General features: G+C 37.4%; 1 protein-coding gene across 6 annotated transcripts in view; it reads right to left on the reverse strand.

Annotated features, from left to right (window-relative positions):
- Positions 1-23,666, reverse strand: part of PLEKHH2 (pleckstrin homology, MyTH4 and FERM domain containing H2) — a 91,605-nt gene that overhangs the window by 11,332 nt on the left and 56,607 nt on the right. For 2 of the 6 annotated variants that reach the window (XM_036925609.2, XM_057497253.1), the window contains exons 18-25: positions 22,304-22,412; positions 21,260-21,372; positions 17,540-17,719; positions 15,053-15,150; positions 13,067-13,244; positions 11,805-11,960; positions 9,905-10,002; positions 3,778-3,919 (exon numbers count right to left, since the gene is read on the reverse strand). In XM_036925609.2, coding sequence (XP_036781504.2) covers positions 3,778-3,919; positions 9,905-10,002; positions 11,805-11,960; positions 13,067-13,244; positions 15,053-15,150; positions 17,540-17,719; positions 21,260-21,372; positions 22,304-22,412 — 1,074 coding nt within the window. Of the gene's footprint in view, positions 1-2,921; positions 3,306-3,777; positions 3,920-9,904; positions 10,003-11,804; positions 11,961-13,066; positions 13,245-15,052; positions 15,151-17,539; positions 17,720-21,259; positions 21,373-22,303; positions 22,413-23,666 lie in introns of those variants that run through there. The other 4 variants (XR_008995855.1, XR_008995858.1, XR_008995857.1 and 1 more) reach the window with 4 other exon arrangements.

Here is a 23,666-nt window from a genome sequence, read left to right on the forward strand (position 1 = left end):
GGGTCTCCATCTCAAAAGGCTCCTCTGCCTCCAGGTAAACTGTTAGCATAACCAGCCTCTGTGATTCTGACCCCTTTGGCTTCTCTTTTCTAGCTCTTAATCTGGCCAGTTACCGTCTGAATTCCTCAGTTGAATGTCACCCTTACAGTCTATTCTTATAACTTTCCAGGTTCTTTACCAGTTTCTTAGTTTCTTGGTATGGCTGTTCAGCTCTCATTCCCATGTCCTATCTAATCAGGTATCCTTCCTAATTTCAGCACACCAAATACCAGTTGCCCATCTGCTCTTCAAACATATGGAAACCCTTCCCCAGAGTAAGCTTTTTACTGCCCCCACCTAGCACAAGGTAGTACTCCTGTAAAACCTGACACCAGGATTTAACCTCCAAGGATGTGGCAGTTGGACAAACAATAGTTACGAAAATAGGTCATTTAAGGCAACCTTGCCTCTTAGGGAACTCCATAGTGATATCTCCAAATTCAGTGTCCCCCCTTTCCGGCGCCTGACATATTGTGTGGCACAGAATGAGCAAAATAAATGTCTGAAGAGTACCTGAAAATCAACTCAAATAATACCCAACATGCCTCACATCAACATGACACCTTTCCAGACACTAAGTACATCAATCAACAATCAGCTCCAAGAATTTTCTAAAACAGAGAATATTGATAAGGACCTACAGATACTCAAATTTACAACAGAAATAACTCTTTTCTTCTATAGATCTCAGATTTCTTTAGCATAGCTCATTTATCTTCACAAAACTCTAATGAAAAGAGATCAGAGACATTTAATTTTTATTTTACAGCTGGGGAAATTATACTTTTTAGTTAATAATGGGCTCAGAATTTTCTAGGTATATGGTCTTACCTCTTTACTCCTTCCTGAAATTCATGTAAAAAAGTTAGAAGCATACATATCTCCAAAGAATATTACAACTTTTCTTGGAGAAACTTTCTTGACAAATTAAAAGTTAAAATAAGAAAACAAACTTAAATTTTAGTAATAATGAGAGCAATTTTAACAGAGAATCTGTGCCTTTAGAGGACTAAAGCTTAGAATGGCAAGTGATAGGAAATCATTCCTAATCCTATGAACAAGAAAATACATGATCTATTTCTCTTTTCCTCAGCCTTTCACCACTTGCAAAAAGAGAATACTCAGTGTAGCATAATACTTTAAAGTGTGGATGATCATAAAATTATTATAAAAGTAAACTAAATTATCAACTACTCATTCATCCAAGAACATTCCTGGAGAATGGACTATGTGTAAGCAACTGTGCTAGACACAAGGATGACAGGAACAGCCTTTTCCCTCAGGGAGGCCACTGTTAGTGGTGCAAAGCAGAAACAAAGAAATAATAATAAAGCACTGAGGTCAGTACAGTAATAGATATGTTGCAGGACATTACACCAACGCCAAGAGGGATGTAACCCCCCAGGCAGAATTCAGGAAGACTCCCTGGAATAAGCGACATGTAAGATGAAAATTAAAGGGGAAACTGCCATTAAATGGTGAAGGCATGGGGCTAGAGATGTTCCAGGCAGAGGAGACAAACGAGTAAAGCATAAGAGATAAGAAAAAGTGAACCATGTGCAAGTCAGGGAACCAGAGTTTATGTTTTAATGGAGCATAAAGTTCAAGGCAGAGAATATTAAGAGACAAGGCTAGAGAGGCAGACAAAGTTGGGATCATAAATATCCTTCTATGTAATAAGGGAATGACATCTTGCTCTCATTATTGACAATTGTCATATGACAATTGCTCTCATTATTAGTAAAATTTAAGATTGTCCTCTTATTTTAACTTTAAATTTGTCAAGAAAGTTTCTCCAAGAAAAGTTATCATATTCTTTGGAGATATATATATATACTTCTAACTTTTTTACGTGAATTTCAGGAAGGAGTGAAGAGGTAAGACCATACAGGCTAGATTCACATTTTTGCTTTATTTCCCTCCCAGCTACTAGTGCTGTTTAACAAACCACCATGGCGGTTTCTAGGCCCACGCCTTAAGAAAATGGTACACTAAATATATTAAATGCAGCTTTCACTTCTTGCCTTTCTTTTGGGATGTTGCTTTTCCCACCTGACCACAATTCTGCAAGGAAGCACAAGCAGCCACATGAAGAGGCTGTGTGTAGGTGTTCCGGCTGACAGTCCCAGCTGAGGTCCCAACTAACAGCCTGTGTCAGCACTAAATGTGGAGTGAATGAGCCTCAAATGATTCCAGCCTCAGTCGTACAGTCACAACCAGCCTTCAAGCTATGCCAGCTGATGCCATATGAAGTAGAGACAAGCTGTCTTTACACATCCCTGCCCAAATTATTATTTTGAGTGACTGAGTGTTGGAGTCATTTGTTATGCAGCAATAGATAACTGCAACAATCTCTCCAGCATCAGGGTGGAGGGGATCAGACCAGAGAAGGGCACATTAGTTAGAAGCCTGCTGCTAGAGAACAGGTGGATATGGAGAACAGACTGGATGTAAAGATGGTCTGAACCACAGCAATGGCGGTCAGAATGCAGTGGAGTGAACAGAGTAAAACGTATCTGTGAGTTACAATAGGCAAGACATGGTGGCTGGTGGGACCAGGTGAAAAGGAGGGTGGGGTCAGTGATGATTACCAGATTTAAAGCTGGGGTATGGGGCAGAGGCAGTATTGCAGTGAAGACTGAGTGTGGAGGAAATGGAGAGAAGACAATTAGTTCAGTTCTTGACATGCTGACCTTAAGGAGCTCAGGAGAGAAGTATGAACTGGAGAGAAAAGACCTGGGAATCACTGGCAAAGGTAGTAGATAAACTAGAAGAATTCCCAGGATGGTGGACAGACTGGGAAGGCTGCAAATCCTGGGGAATCAAAGCCTTTGTCCCGACGGCCTAGCATAGAGTTGCCTTAACATTTTTCCTTAAGTAACCTGGGCAAAGACTCAGGTGTGGTGCAGATGGTGAGTTGCCTCTTATGAACATTCTCTCCTTCTTTCTGAGTAATTAAAACCTTGCATTCAGCTGAGCTCCTTTCTGCCAGGCTGAGACCACATTTGTCAGTCTCCCTTGTGGGTCAGCAAGGCAGAATCACTAATGTGGATCAGGGAGACATAATGGAAGTGTTCTATGTAACTTCTGGAGATGTGCCCATCTTCAGCCCTTCCTCCATCCTGCTGCCTGGGGCACTGACATAAGAGCTGGAACATTGGCAGATCTCCAAGATTATGAAGAAGACTTCTCAGGGATGGCAGAATGGAGTGAAAGCAAGCCCATGCCTCGAAGGACTTGGTAATGGCGCCAGCATGCCTATTAATCTGTGTGAGAGACAGATATACTTCTATTTTGATGAAGACACTATTAATTTTCACGTGCATATGAAAGTCTAAGCTTAATTCTAATTGACATGATAGGTAAAGAAAAGAAAGTGCTCTGGCCTTTTAAAAGATTGATTCCTTTTAGGTTACTGAATGATTTCAGCATGGCATCCTTAGTACCAATAGCTTTACACTCAAACTCCCTTATTAAATGCAAAGCCTAGTGACAGACTTTGAAGGTAATTAAGAAACCAGGTTCCCTTTATGGAATACTGTCTCATTCTACATCACTGCAATTGTCAGCAATTTGGAATCAGACTGTAATTATAATGCCTGCAATTTTTCAGGTGTTAATCATAACAAAAAGAATTTGAAGAATTACTAAAGGCATATTATTTTGCTATATTTAATTCAGTGTAGAAATTAGTATCTTATCTTTACAAAATCTCACTCTATATAACATGGAAGTTACCTGAGCTAAAAGAGCTGCCATTTCTAATGCCAGGTCCTTGTTCAGGGGAAAAAGTCCATTTATTATTTGATCATTTGTCTGATACATTAGCAATAACTTTTCTCTGTCAGTTTCGCCACGAGCTTGCATTGAGAAATACAGTCTGTAAAAAAAGGGGACATTTTTCATTACATTATTTTCTTACAAGGGAAGACAGTAAAGATAAAATGAGAGGAGTGATATGGGGTTGTTCTAACGGTTCTCTAAGTGGTACAAACTTAGACCATTACTATCTGCCAGTGACCTCTAACATTTTCAGCAAAGGACAAACTGTTTTAAGGTTGAGGTTGAGGAATACTTCTACATTATTTTTTTAAAGCCCTTAAATATCAAATCCTTAAGTGCGACTGACGCAGGACCTAAGACACTGAGAGAAATTAATGTGCCCTTTCATAAAGAATGATGCTGACGTACCCTTCATTTCAATGGGCTGTATAAATGCAATTTTCAAAACGCTCATGATTTTCCCTGAATACTGTGGGCACACCACAGAAAAGTAACTGAAGGTTTCAATTCAAATGTGAGGGGGGTCAATTTTTTGACACATTCAGGTAAGTGGCTTTAGGAGCTCAAAAGTAGTTTACATGTTATTATTACTATTATTACTTGTTGAAATATGAGATGGCTTTAGTTTGCCTAGGAGGCCTTCATCAATTCAGCAACCCTCTTTATTTTTTCACTCTGTTGTTTCTTTATAGGTGAGACCTCTGGGGCTCTGACTTCAGGCTGCAGACCAGCCGGGGTGCTATAAATGCTGGGACAGTGCGGTGGGTAAGTGACACCTGGACATACTTTAATATTATCATGGCAACACAGTGGCAAGAAGAGAGAGATTTAGGTCCAGCATTTGTTAGGTGTGTGCCCAACTGGCTAAAACTGGAGTTTTAGCCTTTTCCTTGCAATATACTTGAGGGGAGGTCACACTGCCATCAGGTACAGTATCTCTCACAGTAATTACCTCAAATAGCAGGAATGGGAGATAGCAGGTCTGAATCTCAGGGCAAGCATGGTGCCTGTACTTTGAAAAGCTATCCCTCCCCTTGATTCTGATCATTTTTCCCACCCATCACGGTTTAAGAATCACTGGCCTGTGATTAAGAATCTTAGTCACTGAGCGGTTTCTGGGAAAAACAAATCCTAAGCCTCATTTTTATCTGTAACTTCACAATAACAAACTGATATAATTTGTTTATACTGACATATCAGCAAAATGATATAAAACAAAGAGAATAAAGTTTAAGATGAAAGCTCTCCCTTATTGGCCTAGCTTATTTTCTCCACTTGACATTAAGACCTATGTCACTCATTACTGTAATATACTCGGGGTTTAGCTAAGTGTTGGAAGATTTTTATAAAAGCTTGAATTAATAATACAGCTAGGAGGGAAAAAAGAACCAAATGTGCAAATGGCTGCAGACAAGAAGAGCTAAATTTTCTGTTATTTCTGGCATGCCAAGAAGATCAAACCTGGGAAGGGAAAATGAAGCAGTATAAGCAGAAAAGGGAAAAATAATCCTGGACACGTATATAGGACTACAATATGTAGAATTGTTGGCTCTAGCCCCTAATGAAAGTTTGGGTTCAAGCAACTATACAGAGATTTGGAGACAATGTGGAGAGGAAATAAAGAGTCACAAAAATGATCAGAAAGTCAGAAAACCCAATCCATGGATCTTGAATAGGAAAGGAACCAGGGGAACATGGTCTGAGTCTCTCCCAACGTGACCGGCTTCTGGCTCCTCCCCAGCCCTAAAGACACCTGAAGCAGAGTGGGCTCCGTCAGGAAGGCAGGGCATGGGTTAAACAGCACGGGTATTCCCACAGGTCCGCCTCCTCACATGACACTCAGGAAGCGGGATACTTTGGGATGGAAATCTCCTCACTGTGTGGACCAGTACCACCACACAAACAGTGCTTCCAAATGCAGCAGAACACTCCCGGCTAATCCTTTTGTTCGCCTCCAGTTGGCTCTGTATTTCATTCTTCAGAGCACTTATTCCTACATCACCTCTCTTGCGAGCTTACTGAGGGAGCAGGCTGCCTTCCCACCCCACTTCCCTTCCCTGCGCTCCTCCATCCACCATGGTCCAATGGTAACACTGCACCAAGATTGTTCTCACGACCGCAAAGCCTTCCTCTATGTTTCCACAACATCTTGGACACACAGATGTTGTATGCATGGGCACAGTGTGTACTGATGGGGCATTTACTACATGGCAGGCTCTGGTCTAAGTGCTTTACATTTGCTGACACTGAGTCCTTCAGACAACCCTAGAGGTAGGTGCTGCTTTCATTTCCATTTCATGCAGAGGGTATATGAGGCACAGAGATGGGGGGTGGGTGACTTACTCAAGGCCACAAAGAATGGGATATGCAAGATTCTAACTCAGGCCCTTTCTCTTCAGAGCCCATGATGTTCTTCACTACTCTGCTCTATTAGTCCCTGTTACAGCATTAATACATTGCTAAGATTTCATGTCTGTCTCTCCCTATAAACTGTAAGTTCTAAAGGGTAGGGAAATTCTATTCACATTTGAATCCCCAGGGCTTCAACAAGGCCTGGCACTGGCAGACACTGAACAGATATTCACTGCATGAATGGATAAATGACTGGTAGTGAGAACCGCTAAATACAGGAGTTATTTGCCACAAAAGCCTGAAGAATCCCCTTCGTAGCCTTGGCTAAGTGACTTAACTCTCAAAAGTTTCAGTTTCCTCACCTATCAGATAATAGTAATACCTACCACATAGGGGTGTTAATGAGATGATGCATATAAAGCACTCTGCACAGGGCCTGGTGTGCGCTAAGTGCTCAATAAATATTGATTACTAATATTATTATTAGGAGTCTTCTCTAGGTGTTTTTAGAACCACGAGAGTCTCTTCATTCTGGAAATTGTTTTTAGAAATCGTGAACACAGCTGAAGGAATGGGATAAACCAGACGACCTGTCAAAATGCTCCTTGGCTTAGGAGCCAATGGATACAGGTGCTAAAGGTGGCAGAGATGGGAATGTTAAACTATGTTCCAGAAAATAATGATTACAAAGGACTACTGAAAATAACCTTTTATTTCAAAGAAGGGGGAGGGACAGTTGTTCTCTTCGGGGAAGAACCCTTGTCGGTTTTGTTTTGTTAAAAATATGCCTTGGCTTTTACAGTTTCAAATACACAGTAAGAAACCAAATCAGATAAGCAGCTTAAATATGAATAGAGTTTAAACATTAGTTTCCAAATGGTCATCTATAAGAACAAGTTCAAAACCTGTTAGTTAGATATTTAACTCCTGAATCTAAATAACTGAAATTCCCTAACTTACTGAATATACATACACATTTCATGATAAAGAGGGCTGGCTTTTCAGTTTTGCTTATTCGAGTGCTATTTGACAGGTGAGTCCTGGCTGCATGATAGGTCACAGCCAGGTCCCCTCCTCACTATGTCACTGGAAATTAGGGCTCATTGTCTAAGCTATTTATACGCATATGTAAAGCACGACCACATTTAGAAATGTAGTACTTTCTCATACCTGTGGCTATCCAGCCATTTTAGACTTCTGTTAAAAATTAAACCTTTTGGTTGAGTTGCTTTTTTCTGATGTCAAAGATACTGTTATGTGGCCCTTTTTTTTTTTTACAAATGAGGTAATCTTCATGTATTATTCACAACTTTCTTTGTCCTTTCTAGTGGTGTTTGCTAGATTTGGAGCATTATTCTTATCTGTGTCTTTCGGACCACTTTTCTCCATTTCATCCAAGTTTAATTTTGGTTCCAACTATATCCACCAGAGTCAGAATTAGTATGTGTTAAGCATTCAGAAGTTACGCAATACTAGGAATAGTCCTGGACATGGAAATAATTCTATTTAGTTCCAACAAAACCAAAAGAGAATTCCTGAACCTCTTCTACATAAAGATATCTGGTGGGTCAGATCCAGAGGCTGGCTCCCTTCCACAAAAGGTAAGAGAAGAGGCAGGGGCAGCAATGAGGACCCCCAGATCAGTGCTTCTCACAACTCAGCATGTGGAAGAATCACCGGAGAATTGTCAGACACAGACTCCTGGGTCTTAGCTCCAGAGATTCTGTCTTGGTAGGTCTGAAGTGGGGCTTAATGATCTGCATTTCTAGTGTGTTTCCATGTGATACTGAAGCTGTGGGTTCAGGGCCCACATCTTGAGAACCACTGCTCTGGCGATCACAGAACTAAAATGATCACGTGGAAAGGACAACCCTTCTAGCCTGCTGTTCTTGCCAGTCACTAAATGGCCACAGATGAAGGCTGCCATCAGTGGAAACAGGTTCCTCCAGAGGTAGAGTCTATTAAATTTCCATTATCTTAGGAAGCATGATTTTTTTTTTGTATCATTAATGTACAATTACATGAGCAACATTATGGTTACTAGACTCCCCCTATTATCAAGTCCCCTCCACATACCCCATTACAGTCACTGTCCATCAGTATAGTAAAAAGGAAGCATGATTTTAAAACCTTAAATACCAAAGCTTAACAGTCACCTTTCTTACTCAGAACTCAGGAACCGCCACAGCTCATGAGCCCTTCCCTGCACGGAGAAGCCCCAGTGGCTCACAACCACCATTTAATCAGATCAAAAGAGTCTGCTCCAACAGTGGGTGGCCCTTAGTGGCTGATGTGTAAGAGGAGAGTTCGCAGTATGAATGCACCATATTCATTTAACCGTTCCCCTTTTAATAAACATGGAAGTCCCCTCAATGCTTTTTTTCACTGTTAAAGAAAATGGCAAAGACAATACTGGAACTTACTGTAATACTTCTGTCCATATATGTGGGTTATTTCTGTGGGATAGATTATTAGAAAAAGAAATCCTGAACTGCATTCTTTATGTTAGGTAGTGCCTTTACTTCTGACATCCCAATGTAGGTCTATGAACATCTTCCTAAAGCAGGCCTCTGAAACAAGTTGATACTATACCACTAATTCCACCAGGCTCTTAGTCTGATATTTTAGTTTTTTTTATTTTATGGGGTATAAGACCCAAATAAAATCAGCAAAATACCTTTTTTTTTTAATACAGTTAATGTGACCTGGTCAGGGAGCACTTTTTATTAAGTACCATTTTCTGCTAATACATGGAAGAAAAGAAGACACTTTCTAAAAGATAAAAAAAAAATCTGGTTTCTAACCACATGCCAAAGTGTATTAAAATTACATTTGTTGAGAAGGTATGTGCTCCGGCCACACTGGCTTTTTCCCATTTCCTGAAACACCCTGGGCAGCCTCCCTCTATAGGCTTTTGAATGTCCTTTTCTACCCATTTCAATGCTCCCACTCCCAGCCCCCTTCTGACCTAAGCCTCATTTCCGCAAAGAAGCCTCCTTAAGTCTACAGTCTAGGTCAGGCTTCCTTTTGTTTGGTCTTGTCTTTTTGTTTGGTCTTACAAAACCACACTCTTTTCTTTCAGAGAATTTAATGTGTAATTATATATTCATTAGGGTTGGTGTATGATCAACAACTGTCTTCCTCACCAGCCTGTAAATTTCGTAAGATCAAAGATGGTGTCTATCTGTTTTTGTTATCATTTTATTCAGAGCATCTGGCTAAGTTCCTGGCCTATAGTTGAAGATCAATAAACACAGAGAGAGAAAGAGAGAATAGGAAAGAATGAGAATGGATGGATATGAATACATCACTTCTGAAAGACTTGGGTAAACACAAATATTTCTTCTTATTACAGATCTGTGGTAGGGTATTTGAGTTTTGGTCCTTAAGACAAATTTAATAATAGTGTTAGAGAAAGTTTTAACAGTGGAGAAAATCACCCTTGTATTGACTACCCTGAAAGCAGCTAGTTTTTCTTAAAGTTTTTTCCTAATCTTTGTCCAAATGCATATTTTTATAAAATATAATTATTCATGACATAAGAGCCTAGGATTAGAAACAGAATATCATGTGGCAGTTTCTTCCTGCAGAAGTAGAGTTATCACTTATAGAAAAACAAACATACAAATAAAGATCATAACTTTCAAGGCTATTCAATAGGCAACTGCAGGTACATGATTTGAGCACAACTGAACCCCATACTTTGGCATTTGGATGTGGCCTCACACACCTGTTTTTGTATGTCAGACGAACAGTTCTCGTACCTTCCCATTTCCCAGGTTGCTGTTCTTTGGAAGCCTGTTCCCACTTGGAAATAATGTCACAAATCTAGAAGGGAAGTGGGAAACAGAATAGTTCCAAATAAGCATTTTTGAAGACAAGCATGTGCATAGACTGAAAAATTTCAGTTAATATGATCAAACCCAATGGACTGGGGCTTTTTGTTTTGAGCTTCTGGGCAGCCCTGGTTTTGGATTTAACTATAAATTGCTCTTTGGTCCACTTATCCTTTTGGACACACATTCACTTTGGACTGTGGCCATGAGGTCTTTACTCAAAAAGGAATCTTAATGAAAGACTGCATGAGACTGGAAACAAGAAGATTCCAGGAATTTTTTCATGATTTAGTCACTGAAGAAGCAACTTTCCACCTTCTGAGTTTACAAAGGTTGGAATGACTGAAGTTATACCAAAGATTCTATAATCCTAAGATTCTTTGATTGAGAATGAACAAAAATTCTTCAGGAACCAAATAAGTGTTTGTATGTTTTTTTAACTGGTCATGTGCAGAGTTATAAATTGAAGTTTTCAAAAATATGTGGTAAATAGTTATTCACCAAAGCCTCTAATACTAGCTTATCTTCTTGACTAATTATTAACAGCAGTGCTCTAGGAATGTCTGTCTCAAAAATTTGCATTTGGTTTTGTTGAACTGAACAGGATATACCTGAAATTGAGGAGAAAAAAGCTTTCATCTATCTAGATTTCTCAATATGCAGCTGAAGAAACAGGTGGGGGGTGGGGAACCGTATCTACAAACCAGTGTTCTTCATGAACTAAGTTGAACTTTAACAGTGTTCTGAGGAACCTCATGGGGCCCCAACAGGTTGTCTCACAAGTGGGGTTAGGCTTTGGAAGTTAGATGAAAGTACTGATATTTCATGTACTCTAAACTTGTGGTAGCTATTACGAACCTGTCTTCTACTCTGCCAAATTTTAAATCTCCAAATCACAGAAACACCTTCACCCAGTACCAAGGCACTCATTCCCAAGAGCAAGCCAGGACCACATCAAGTGAGGAGAGGGTCCAGATCCAGTTCTAGCTGTTTGATTTAGGTTAAATTTCCACTCTGGGCCTCAGTTTCCTCATTTGCAAAAAGAGTGGGCTATTTCTCTAAGATTCCTTATGACTCTACATTCTGTGTTTCTAATTTTTGCCATTACTAGATGTTATTTTATTATGACCTAGAAATATTTTTTAAAAATCTGCCTACTTTCTGTCTTTGCTGAGGACTTCCCTTATGTATGAAATCTCTTCTTTATTTCCACAGGCCCTTTCTCTACCCATCCTTCAAAGTCCAGTTCAGTTCTTCCCTAACTTCTAATGCTGAACTCAATCTCTCCCTCTGTGGAATGCTCACAGCACTCTTAAAACATCTATCATTTCAACTCTAGTTTAAGGTTATTAGTATATAAGGCTGCTCTTGCCTAAGCAAAGTGTAAGTTCACTGTGAACTGAGACTATTTCTGGTTCTTCTTTGTATTCCCCATAGGGTTCAGGCCAGCTCCTGGGATAGCATTAATAGTTCAGTAAATACTGCTGAGTAAATGAGTAAAACAGAAAGTCATTTTAATCAGAGCTTTCACACCTTTGCTCTCACTACCCTAATATTTAGGGTATTATTACCATTACTAATCCTTTTCCTCTTTTTAACATGGAGTATGTGTGTGTGTGTGCAGACTGTATATTAAGAATTCTGTGACTTCAACCAAGTCTTGCAAATTTTTTTATTGTGAGTATTAGATTGCTTAAAAACTTTGAAACTCCTGCAGTAAACCGTTTGCAAATAGCAAAGAGTAGCCTCTTTGCTGTTTGTTGGGTCTGTCTCCTTGAAAGGACTTGGCTTTACCTTAATGTTTCCTTGAAGACAGTGCTCTAAATCCCTGCCAGAAGGATCATCTGTGAACAATGCAAATCCAGACTGTGCTGGCTTCCTCATTCCTGTATCCTGGTTCAAAGTATTCAAGAATTCTTCCACTGTGGTGGATGCATCAAATCCAACCACCTAAACAGAAATAACAAAGCCGTTCTCTTAATAGAAAAGTATGTACATTTCAAACTTTCTGGGGGGATTTTGGGGAGAAGCAGGGCATACTTGATACATGGTTAATGATAACATACATTTATCTAGTTACTTCAACATTTCCCCCAAAGCCCTACTGGAGAAAATTAATGTCATCTTAATTGTTAGCTTGCTATAAGAATTCAAAAACTTTGGCTTCATCCAAAAGACATGAATTCAAAATAGAAAGATCATTTGACAGCTATAAACATCTTGCAGAGATATTATGCCTATCCATTAAAGGCAAACCAAGTACTACAGGACAATATGTAATTTTTCAGTAAATGAAAAAAAATAAAAAAATGTGCTTAAACAGTCATGGGATGTAAAGTACAGCATAGAGGATCTACTCAATAGTATGGTAAGAAGTTTGTGTGGTGATTGACTTATCATAGTGGTCATTTTGTAATGTATACAAATGTCGAATCACTATGTTGTACACCTAAAACTAGTATAATACTGTATGTCAATGATACCTCAATTTAAAAAATTGCACTTAAGCAAATGAATACTTTCATGCATTTAATGTTTGTTTCTGTAATAATATATTCAGTTATATATCTGAATTCCATGATTAAAGGCCTTAGCTACAAAGAGTAATCATTAGCTTTGGAACGTGTTTGCATCAGTTAATAAGTGAACATCTAGATCTGAGAGTTGGGAGGTCTTGGAGAAGTTTTCCCAGATAATTCCTGAGATTTGGAGACTTTAAAGAGACTAAACTTGTACACACTCAATACTAGTAATTATTTTCTCACCTAGCAGGTGTACTGGTTGGGGAAGGCCTCAACCAAAGTATTTTTGTTTTTCTCCATCAGAATTATTATGGCAATAAAATAACCCCTTTATTTGGTTTAATTTGGATGTTAGTGTGAATTCTTTTTAGCAAAACTGCCTCAAAACTCAGCTGTTTTGATAGCTCTAATATATTTTTATGTTTACTATTGCCAACTGCTCACAAATGTAGGTATACGGTCCAACTTCCCTATTCCACAGAGGTTTCTAGGTTAAGCAAGCATGTTTTCATCAGGGCAGAAAGTCTAATGTACCTGATATATCCCATTCATGAAGTGCACGGGGATACTGAAGGGCAAAGAATGATGATAGGGGTTTCGTAGAAGGGTTGAAAGAATTTCCATTCTTGAAGGTTTTGCTTCTCGATCTCCATTTTGTTGTGTTCTTTCTACACATCGCTGGCAGTAAATAGCATATTTTCCAAATTCTGTCCTATAATACAAAACTTAAGATAAAGCCTAAGAATAAATTTAATTAAAACAATCTAATGTATAGAAAGCTTTTCTTGCTGTACCTTATAATGTATTATGGTAATTTTGACAGTAATTTTTCTTTTTGAATGATATTAAACCTCTGTAAAGTTTCAAATTCTAGTGTCTTTACTTTTGCAACTGATTGAATCAAACTTGCCCATAAAGCATTCTTCATCTTTATCATATTGAAATGGACTTAAAATGACCAGTCATTATATAGCCAATATACGCTAGTTATAACAAATACAAAGAAGGTAATTGTATAAAGAATAGTGTAGGATAACTTAAGAAACATATGATGCAGCAGAGTTCTCTTTTGAAGAACAGAGGTTAGTCCTTGACTACTAAACAAGGTAAGAAAATATCTTTCTTTTAATTAAAGTATCATTGATATATAATCTTATGATGGTGTCAGATAAACAACACTGTAGTTTCAACATCCACCCATATTATCAAGTCCTTACCCCCTCTATTGCAGTCACTAACTATCAGTGTAGTAAGATGTTAGGAGTCATTACTTGTCTTCTCTGTGCTGTACTGCCTCCCCCGTGACCTGGCTATGTTATACTTGTGAATTATAGTGCCCCTTAGTCCCCTTGTCTCTCTCCACCCACCCAGCATCCCCAACCCCTTCCCTTTGGTAACTGCTGGTCCTTTCTTGGTGTCTGTGAGTCTGCTGCTGTTTTGCTTTGTTGTTATACTCCACAAACGAGTGAAGTCATTTGGTACTTGTCTTTCTCCACCTGGCTTATTTCACTGAGCATTATACCCTCTAGCTCCATCCATGTTGTGCAAATGGTAGGATTTCTTTAAGGTAAGAAAATATCTTCAAACAAAAACAAAACATATTTTCCTTCTTTACCTTATAAAACATGTACTTCTTTAAAAATGCTTTAGGCATAAACAAAACTACTGGAGTAAATAAATGTACAAGCTGATAAGGATCTTATCTACCCTCATTTGTTATATATGATTTTTATTGTTTATAAAAGTGAAATGATAACATCTCTAAATATATTTGCATTCAGATACTTCTAGGCAGACTTTAAATGTGACCTTTGTCTGGGTCTCCTCAGTGACTGCAACTTAAATCACATGACCTTGACCATGGAGTCCCCAGTATGTATTACAAACTGAAGAATATTTTCTTACTGCTTCCATATAGTTTTTTCTTTATGTTTGTTTATTTGTTTTAGTCCCAGTCTATTTAAACAACCTAACATGAGCGTCTTGGACAAAATCATCCCTCATAATTCTTGGCTGGGTACCCTGGGTCCCACTGTAAGGAAGTCATTCTGACAGTTGGACTTTAAATGTTTTTTTCAAGGGAGTACAAATTCTGAAGTAATTTAAATACACACAAGTATGAAAAGAGGGAAGACCATCAGAGAAGTTTTCCACATAAAGAATCCAATGTGGAGAAAAATAGTAATAGGAAAAACTAAGGAAACAAAACAGTTGCTTTCATTGAATGAACACCCACTAATGCTAAGCCATTCACACTTGAAATGTACATACACACTTTTCACTTAAAAACATTCTTTGTCAATTTTTCAAGCTTTTACTGCAATCTTCCATAAGAGATTTAACATAACAAAGGAAACATTGTCCAAGCTCCACGTAAATGATAACTAAAGGCTTCCTATAACCAACATTTCTTCCACACATTCTTCTGCAAATGTACCTGGCAGGTTACTAAATACTTATGATTTACTGTAGACTTTCAGAGGCCATATAAACAGTTCGGCTGGCTAGTTTTCTGCACACCTGGAATCTGCATTCCTCTTTAGGTGGAGCCTGAGGAGCCACAGGAAAGGATGATGGGGAAGGAAGAGCCCAACACAGAGAGCCAAGAGCTGCCAGCCCTGGGCAAAGAGAAGCACCACAGGTTAGACACCACATGGCAGGCAGAGATCCAAGTCAGAACCAGTGTGACCGGCAGAGATTGAGAGGGTAAAGGGGTGATGACGGTCCTTCTTGACCCCAAAATGTTTTTGCTTCTTCCACAATATACATTATCTGCTTAGAGCATTTATAATACATAAAAACATAAAAGCTTCACATTGGGTCAGATCCATAATTCATCTAGTTGTGTATATTGTCGTCTACAACTGAGGTAGCAAAGGACATGTAGCTATGGTAGAACTTTTTGACATCACACTCAAAGATTAGGGACATTGTTTCTTTCTTGTTCATTTATGTATTTACTCACTCACTGAAATATAAGTAATGGCTTTGAAGAAGGACAGATTGGAAAAGAGTAAAAAAAAAAATCATATACCCCCAAAGAACACCAATCTACCCAAGCTAGATACATATACAGGCATACCTCAGAGAGATTGTGGGTTTGGGTTCAGACCGCTGCAAAAGAGTGAATATTGCAATAAACAGGATCAAATAAAGTTTTTGGTTCTCCAGGGCACAGAAATTATGTCTACACTGTACTGTAGTTTATTAAGTGTGCTATATCACTATGTCTAAAAAAAAATGCATGTACCTTAGTTAAAAAATTCTTTTTTGCTAAAAAATCGTAATTATTATCTGAGCTTTCTGTCAGTCACAATCACTGATCACAGATCACCATAAGCAATATAACATAATGAAAAGTTTGAGATATTGTGAGAATTACCAAAATGTGGCCAAAAGCATGAAGTGAGCAAATGTTATAGAAAAGTAGCACCTTAGACTTGCTCAACGTAGGGTTACCAAAAACCTTCAACTTGTAAAAATGTAATATCTAGGAAGCATAATAAAGTGAAGCACAATTAAATGAGGTATGCCTGTATACATACTTCAATAGGGGCCAGAATAATAATATTAACAGAGATTCTTTTTGGGTAATAGGATTATATGTGATTTTTATTTTTCCTTTGCTCTGTTTTGTATTCTCTTTTCTATTTTAATTTTTCCCATTAAGCAAGTATAACTTCAATAATGTTTTAAATGTTATGTAAAATAGGAGGAGGGGGAAAAGGCACTGTTCCTGCTCTTGAGTTACCTACAGTCTAGAAGACATACATTTAAACAGTGATTTATAATACAACCTGGTGTTGTATTTAATACCATGCCATAATTTTTTAAACATATAACCAATGGAAGGAATGACCAACAGTGGGAGTCAAGGAAGAATTCACAGGAGAGATGTCACTTGGGCTGGACTGTGAAGTCTACAGATGGGAAGAAAGAAAGAGGATCCAGGTAACAGAACTAATGCCAAGTGCACGGTGGAGGATAATGCAAAGGCAGGTGTGTGTGATGAATGGGGAGCGTCTATTCTCTCACTGTATGCTGGAGACAGGATGCATAAAATGAAATGGAGAAAGAAGAGGCCACTGGAGCCAGCTGATCAAGGGTCTTTGATGCAAATGAAGCTAAAGTTGAGGAATCCCTCTCATGCACAGGCCCTCTGAAAAACCCTGGGAAAGGCCCTATCAACTGTGTTCACTGTGCTCTTTTAAAATGTGTGAAAGTAATTTATTTGGTACTCTATTTCTTAAAGAATACAAAATATTAATTGTATTAGCTTAAACTGTATAAGCTTCAGGTCCCATAAAACTTGGATCCACCCTGAAAGTCCTGTACACTGAGGAAGGAGTTCCTGTTTCATCCTGTGGTTGATGGAGAGTCGATAAGCAAAGATTAAAACAGGCACTCATTGAAGAGTAAACGTAAGTGATTGAAAACCATCTGATAAATATACTCAGCTGCACTAATAACTAAAGTAAGGCACTCTAATTCAGTAGTGAAATACCACTTGTTACCTGGGAAGAATTTAAAAGAATTACACTGAATATTGTTGAAGGCATAGGGAAATTCTAGAAACAGACTCAAAGAAATTCACTGGACTTGTATACAAGATTTAGGTTCAAAAATGTCTACTGTAATGGTATTATTATTAAAAAAAACTGGAAAAACCTAAATGTATAGTAATTGATGTTAATGCAACCATTAATGTTTTAGAAAATGTTGAAGGATGTAGGGTAAATAATTATGTTCTGCACTTTTAAAAAGGTAGTATGTACCCTGTAACTCTAGTAATGTGAAAAACTGTGAGTGTGCATAAATATACATACCTATACATTTATAAAGAAACAAATATATAAACAAATTAAAAGGATATACAGGCAAATATTAATAACTATTTTTCCTTCCACATTTTTCATATCTCCCAAATGTCTATATTGACTCTGTATCATTCTTACAATCAGGAAAACAAGATCATTTTAAATTGCATGTGTATGTGTCAATACATACCTGCAATGGTCCTGGTTGATTCTGTGGCTGTCTCCGTCTTGTCTGTTTAATGAGCTGACAGCAAATTTCGTTCTGTAGCTCAGAATGTGTCAGACAGATTTGCAAAGCACTCTGGGCTAGAGAGATGTGGTAATCAATTGCAGGGGAGTCAACTGCTGCATTTATAAAAAGCTGGCAGGTCTGAATCAAACAAAAAAATATGATATACTCAAGGTGAGAAATGATTAGATTTATTCTGCATGAATTATTTTGATTCTCTTGAAAGCAAGAGTTTTGATTTAAAAAGATGAAAAGATATATTATGATAACACTAATCAAAAGAAATCCAGAGTGGCTACATTAATATCCGACAAAGTAGACTTCTGAGCAAGGAATTCTGCCAGAGATAGAGGGTCATTTTATAATGATAAAGCGGTCAGTTAATCGAGAGGACATAACAATACTAAACGTTTATGTACTTAATAAAGGGCTTCAAAACATATAGAGCAAAAACTGATAGAACTGCAAGGAGAATGAGGTGAATCCACAATTATAGTTGGAGAGTTCAATACCCTTCTCTCAATAATTGAGAGAACAAGTAGACAGAAAATCAGTAAGGATTTAGAAAATGTGAACAACACTATCAACCACCTTGACCTAGTGATTTACAGAACCCAAAAGCAGAATATGCACTCATTTTAGGGACATATGGATTATTAATGATCTCTCGTCCACCAGACTATAAACTTCATAAGGACAGGGACTGTGTCTTATTTATCTTTATATTCTTTACACAGCATAGAGTAAATGGATTTAAACTTTGATTAAACATATGTAATATCTGTTAAGAATGATTAAAGGGAAGTCGGCTTCCTATATAGTAGGTAGTATTTCTATCTTCCGAGGACAGAATGTAATCAAATAAATGTACTCTCTAACTTAAAGCATTGCTGCCCAAGTGTTACATGAATGTTCAATGAAGAAAGATATCCACCATTAAATTTCATCATGTTAAGGAGGCATCTACCACTATTTTATGAGCATTATGTTTGTCAAATACCTTTTCAGTATCTATAGAGATGACTGTCTCCCAAAAATAGGTAATATTAATAGATATTCTAATATTTGGCCATCCTCATTTTCCAGGAATAAATTTCTTTTAGTCATGGTTTAGTATTCTTTCAATATGATACTGGATTCTGTTTACTAATATTTTTAGTAGTTTTTGTGTGAAATACTCTGTTTTGTATAATATTTTCTGGAGTTTGGTATCAAAGCAACACTCACTTCACACAAAAAATCTGGTGATATGATGACTGACAATTGCTTCAAAATAATCCAATGTTGGTAACTGAAGGAACAAAACAGCAGCAGACTCACAAACTCCAAGAAGGGACTAGCTGTTACCAAAGGAGAGGGGTGGGGAAGGGCAGGTGGGGAGGGACAGGGAAGGGGATTGAGGGGGGTATTATGATTAGTACACATGGTGGGGGGGGGATCATGGGGAAGACAGAGTAGCACAGAGAAGGCAGGTAGTGACTGTGGCATCTTACTACACTGATGGGCAGTGACTGCAATGGGGTTTGGGGGGGACTCAGTAATATGGGTGAACATAGTAACCACATTGTTTTTCATGTGAAACCTTCATAAGAGTGTATATCAATAATACCTTAATAAAAAAATTGTATAAAAAATACTCCTATGTTGGGAAGTAGTGGGGATAGGGGACATAAAACAGAACTAGCCATGTGCTGATGACTGTGGAGCTGGATGGTAAATACCTTGGACCTCATAATATTTCTCTACTCTTATATATGTTTGAAATTTTCTGAAATAAGAAGTAAAAGAAAAAAACAGAATTTGAAAAGTTTCTTTTTCTATGTTTTGGTGCAGTTAAACAGCACTGAAATTATCTGTGCTTAACAAAAGTTTGGTAAATTCCCCTGTTCAAATTTTCACTCTCTTGTGGAATCAGTATTATATATTCTGTTATAAAGTTGATTACATCATCCAGATTTTCAGATACACTTGTATATAGTCTTTCTTGTTTTGTGAATTTGTGTATTCTACAGGTAAATTTTTAAAAACATTTTTCATTATGGTAATTTTAAAACATGAACAAAAGTAGAGAGAATGGTATAATGATCACTCACATAACCATCACCCAGGGCCAACAATTATTAGCATTGCCAAACTTGCTTCATTTAACCCCTCCCCGGGCCCCCGCCACACATTTTTTCTGGAGCATTTTAATGTTTGTGTTATTTTACCAGTAAATACTTCAGTATGAATCTCCAATTGATAAAGATCTCTTTTTCCATAACCATCATGTCATATCATAGCCCCCAAATTAACAATAATTCCTTAATAATATCTAATTAGCATGACTTCTTTTTAAGATGGGAGGAATGTAGGCAAGAAGCAATAAAAAAGACAAAAATTGAGACTGAGAGATGAGAGGAAAATGAGGTACCAAATCCTGATGTGGAGTCAAGACCTAAATTCATGGAAGGAACACTGGATTCTGAGACTGAAGGAATAGAGGAGAAAATAGATGAAGGAGTGTGTGTTGGGGAGATAGTCTTGATGTGTTCATGTCTGCTCCCTCTAATTTTTCTCAGTGAACAGAAGGTAAGTTTGTTGTGAGGAACATTATTGAGTAGGAAGCTTGAGGGGGATGTGAACAGAGAAGCCAAAGGAAATAAGAGTGAGCCCTGAAGAATGAAGACCATGGGTTTGTACTGGCTTTAGTCCACACGTTGCTTGATGCTCTCTAGCAGTGCACATGTGACTAATGTGGACACAGACAAGCCAGCAGCATTGATCTAGGTTAGGGTTTGGCTGAAGAATCCATGGAATTATGGGTCCCAGGGAACTATGAGTATTAATTAAAACAATCCAGACTGGATAATGACCAAAGAAAAGCCAAGAGGTAGTTATGTTCTCTCTTGATGTCAAAGAAGATAAATGTCTGAAAACAAAGGTCTTAGTGAGTATGAAAAATGCAAGTGTAAGAAAAGAGAGCTTGTAGGGTAAGAGATTATGTTAAAGGAAGATGTATTAGAATTTAAGCTGTGAGAGGTGGTGTACTTGTAAGGAATGGTGAGGACCGAGTGTGGACATGGAGAATGGGAAGGTGAAGTAGACTAGAAGTGAGGCTGACTGTCACCGAGAAGGTCAGGAATCTTAAGACTACTGCATTGGTGAGTGAGGTAATAATAAAGTCATTCAGCAAAATGGCAAGATTTGAGATAGAGAGAAAAAAAATGTGAACTGGGGGCCAAACTCGTTAATGAAATTTGAAGCAATACCAGAAGGTGACTGATAAGAGAGATGAGGGTGATAAACAGTGATATAGTTGAATACCAAGTTTTAAGCAATCGGAGATTTCTAAATAGAGGTTGAATAATATGAATTAGAGAAGAGAGTTGACCCCTTTCTCAATTGAGGTAGGTGGGATAAGAGAAATTCCTCCATTTTGAGAGGTTGAAGAGGAAACGATTCTTCTGACAGTGTTTCACATAGGTTAAACCATACACAGTTTATTTCAGTAAACCTCAAATCTTCCCTCAGAAAGCATATTAAATTCACCTAATTTTATTTCAGTAGATTTTCTTAATAATATTAATAATTACATTTTGAATTTTTTTAGAAAGGGTGAAACTTTATAACTTGAAGTATTTATTTTTTTTTTATCCAATTAAAATTTTAAACAACATATAATTTCATATAAAATCCTACCTTAAATAATTTAATAGCTTCTGTCTGTAGAGCTTCAGAAGGTAGTGTTGTCAGAGGAGAAATGATTCCTTCTTTGCTGTGGCACAAAGTAGGGTGTCTCCATATCTGAGAGACTAAATACAGAATAAAATAAGAACAGAAAACAGAAAGAATCACTTCTTTTGGCCTCCCATTAATTAGCCCTTTAGAAATTAGTTCATTCAGGCCTGGCTCACAACTTGAAGTCATAAAGGTCATGAAAAAAAAAACCTTTGGCAACATTATTTTATTTCAGTTCCAGGCCATTTGGATTCTCATGTTTCTGTTTTGGATAAAATAAGTCTAGAAGAGTATGGTCCTGATATTCTAGGATGAAACAAGTCTTTCAGGGCCTTCTCCTGTTGTTTAAAAGTGGTAATGATTGATGACCTAGGTAGGGAGAGACTATACATGAGAAGGAGCTGGAGAAAGATCTAGAAAGGAGAAGCCAGAGTAGCAGGAGATGGAAAAAGTTGAAGTCATTCCTAAAATCACCATTTTTTAAATTCCTATGCTAGATACTGCAAATAAAAATGTGATCTCTGTAATTATGTAAAGCATAGCATAGAATCTACACTCTCAATAGGGAAATCTTAGTCATAAAAAATAATTTCAATACAAGGCAACAAATAATCTAAAAAAGTTATATGGCAAAGTGCATTGGGATGTGATTTTAACATTTATTAAGCACCTTTTTTGAGCCTTATGTTGAGCTGGGGTGGCATGACTGGGAGAGATCTTAAGGTAGGTAGGATTTTATCAGATGGGGAGGGAATGTGAAGGAAGGGGGACATTTTGGGCAGAGGGAGTAATGTGAGCAAAGGCAGAGAGGTGTCACAAAATATGGCTTATTGGGGAATGATGGTGTCTGTGGAGTCTGAGAACCACAGTGAGAATCCTGGTCTATGACAAGCAAAGCCATTGAAAAGAAGGGTACATTGCAGGTAAACATTCCTTGAAGTGAAAAGGCTAAAGAGATTAGGGTCAATGTCATAAACTATAAGGCCTTAGACGTTATGAACTTACAAGGTTCCCCTTCAATATTTAGCAATTTGCAAACAAGTTGTTCAAATTCAGATCCAACAGTTACATTATTACTTCCAGCTGCAACAGTCAGATGATAAAGCCAAGTGTCCTTAAAATCAAAACATATTAATAGAGATGTTAACCAACATATAGTTTTTGATGACTTAAGGAAAAAAACAACTTGCATAAACAGTAGAATATTTTGACACTTGAATAAAAAACTCTTTAATTTTTAAATAATAACTAAAAGCTACTTAGTCAAACAGTTCTGAAGGAGGCTCACTTCCCCAGGCTCATAGTACCTTTTCCCATTGTTCCCACTTTTATTATTTTCTACAAATGTTTCTTAGAAAAGCATGATAAAATTACATAAAGTAATACAATGTTAGGAGATTAGAATACAATCAGTTAATACCCTTAAGAAATACAGTAAATTCTATCAAATTAAAAATCTGACTCTGAATACATACAAGTAACCCAAAATACTTAAGAGATCCAGAAAATTTAAAGAAAATACACAGAAGGAACTTACCTCCATGTAATAAAGATCATATAAGAAAAGCCCACAGCTAATATAATCAATGATGAAAAACTGAAAGCTTTTCCTCTAAGATCTGGAACAAGGCAAGTATGTCCATTTTTGCCACTTCTATTCAACATAGCACTGGAAGTCCTAGCCAGAGCAGTGGGACAGGAAAAAGAAATAAAAGGCATCCAAATTGGAAAGAAGTAAAATTATCTCTGTTTGCAGATGACATACCTTGTATGTAAAAACCCTGAAGATTTCCACATGAACACTGTTAAAACTAATAAATAGATTCAACAAAGTTGCAGGGCACAAATCAATGTACAAGAGTCAGCTGTACTTCTATACACTAAAAACAAATTATCCAAAAAGGAAATCAAGAAAACAATCCCATTTACAGTAGCATCAAAAAGAATAAAAATACTTCAGAATAAACTTAATCAAGGAGGTGAATGACTTGTACGCCAAATGTTATAAAACACTGATGAAACAAATTAAATCAGATACAAATATATGGAAAGTGTTCATGGATTAGAACAATGAATATTATTTAAAAATCCATACTATCCAAAACATCTATAGGTTCAATGCAAAACCTATCAAAATCTCAATGGCATATTTTTACAGAAATAGAAAAGACAATCCTACAGTTCATATGGAAACACAAAAGATGGCAAATAGCCAAAGCAATTTTTAGCAAGAAGACCAAAAGCATCACATGTCCTGATTCAAAATATACTATAAAGCTACAGTAATCAGAACAGTGTGCGAGTGGTATAAAAACAGACATACAGGCCAATGGAACAGAATAGAGAGCCCAGTAAAAATCCCATGCAT

The sequence above is a fragment of the Manis pentadactyla genome, chromosome 2 (genome assembly GCF_030020395.1).
Source record: "Manis pentadactyla isolate mManPen7 chromosome 2, mManPen7.hap1, whole genome shotgun sequence".
NCBI lineage: Eukaryota > Metazoa > Chordata > Mammalia > Pholidota > Manidae > Manis > Manis pentadactyla.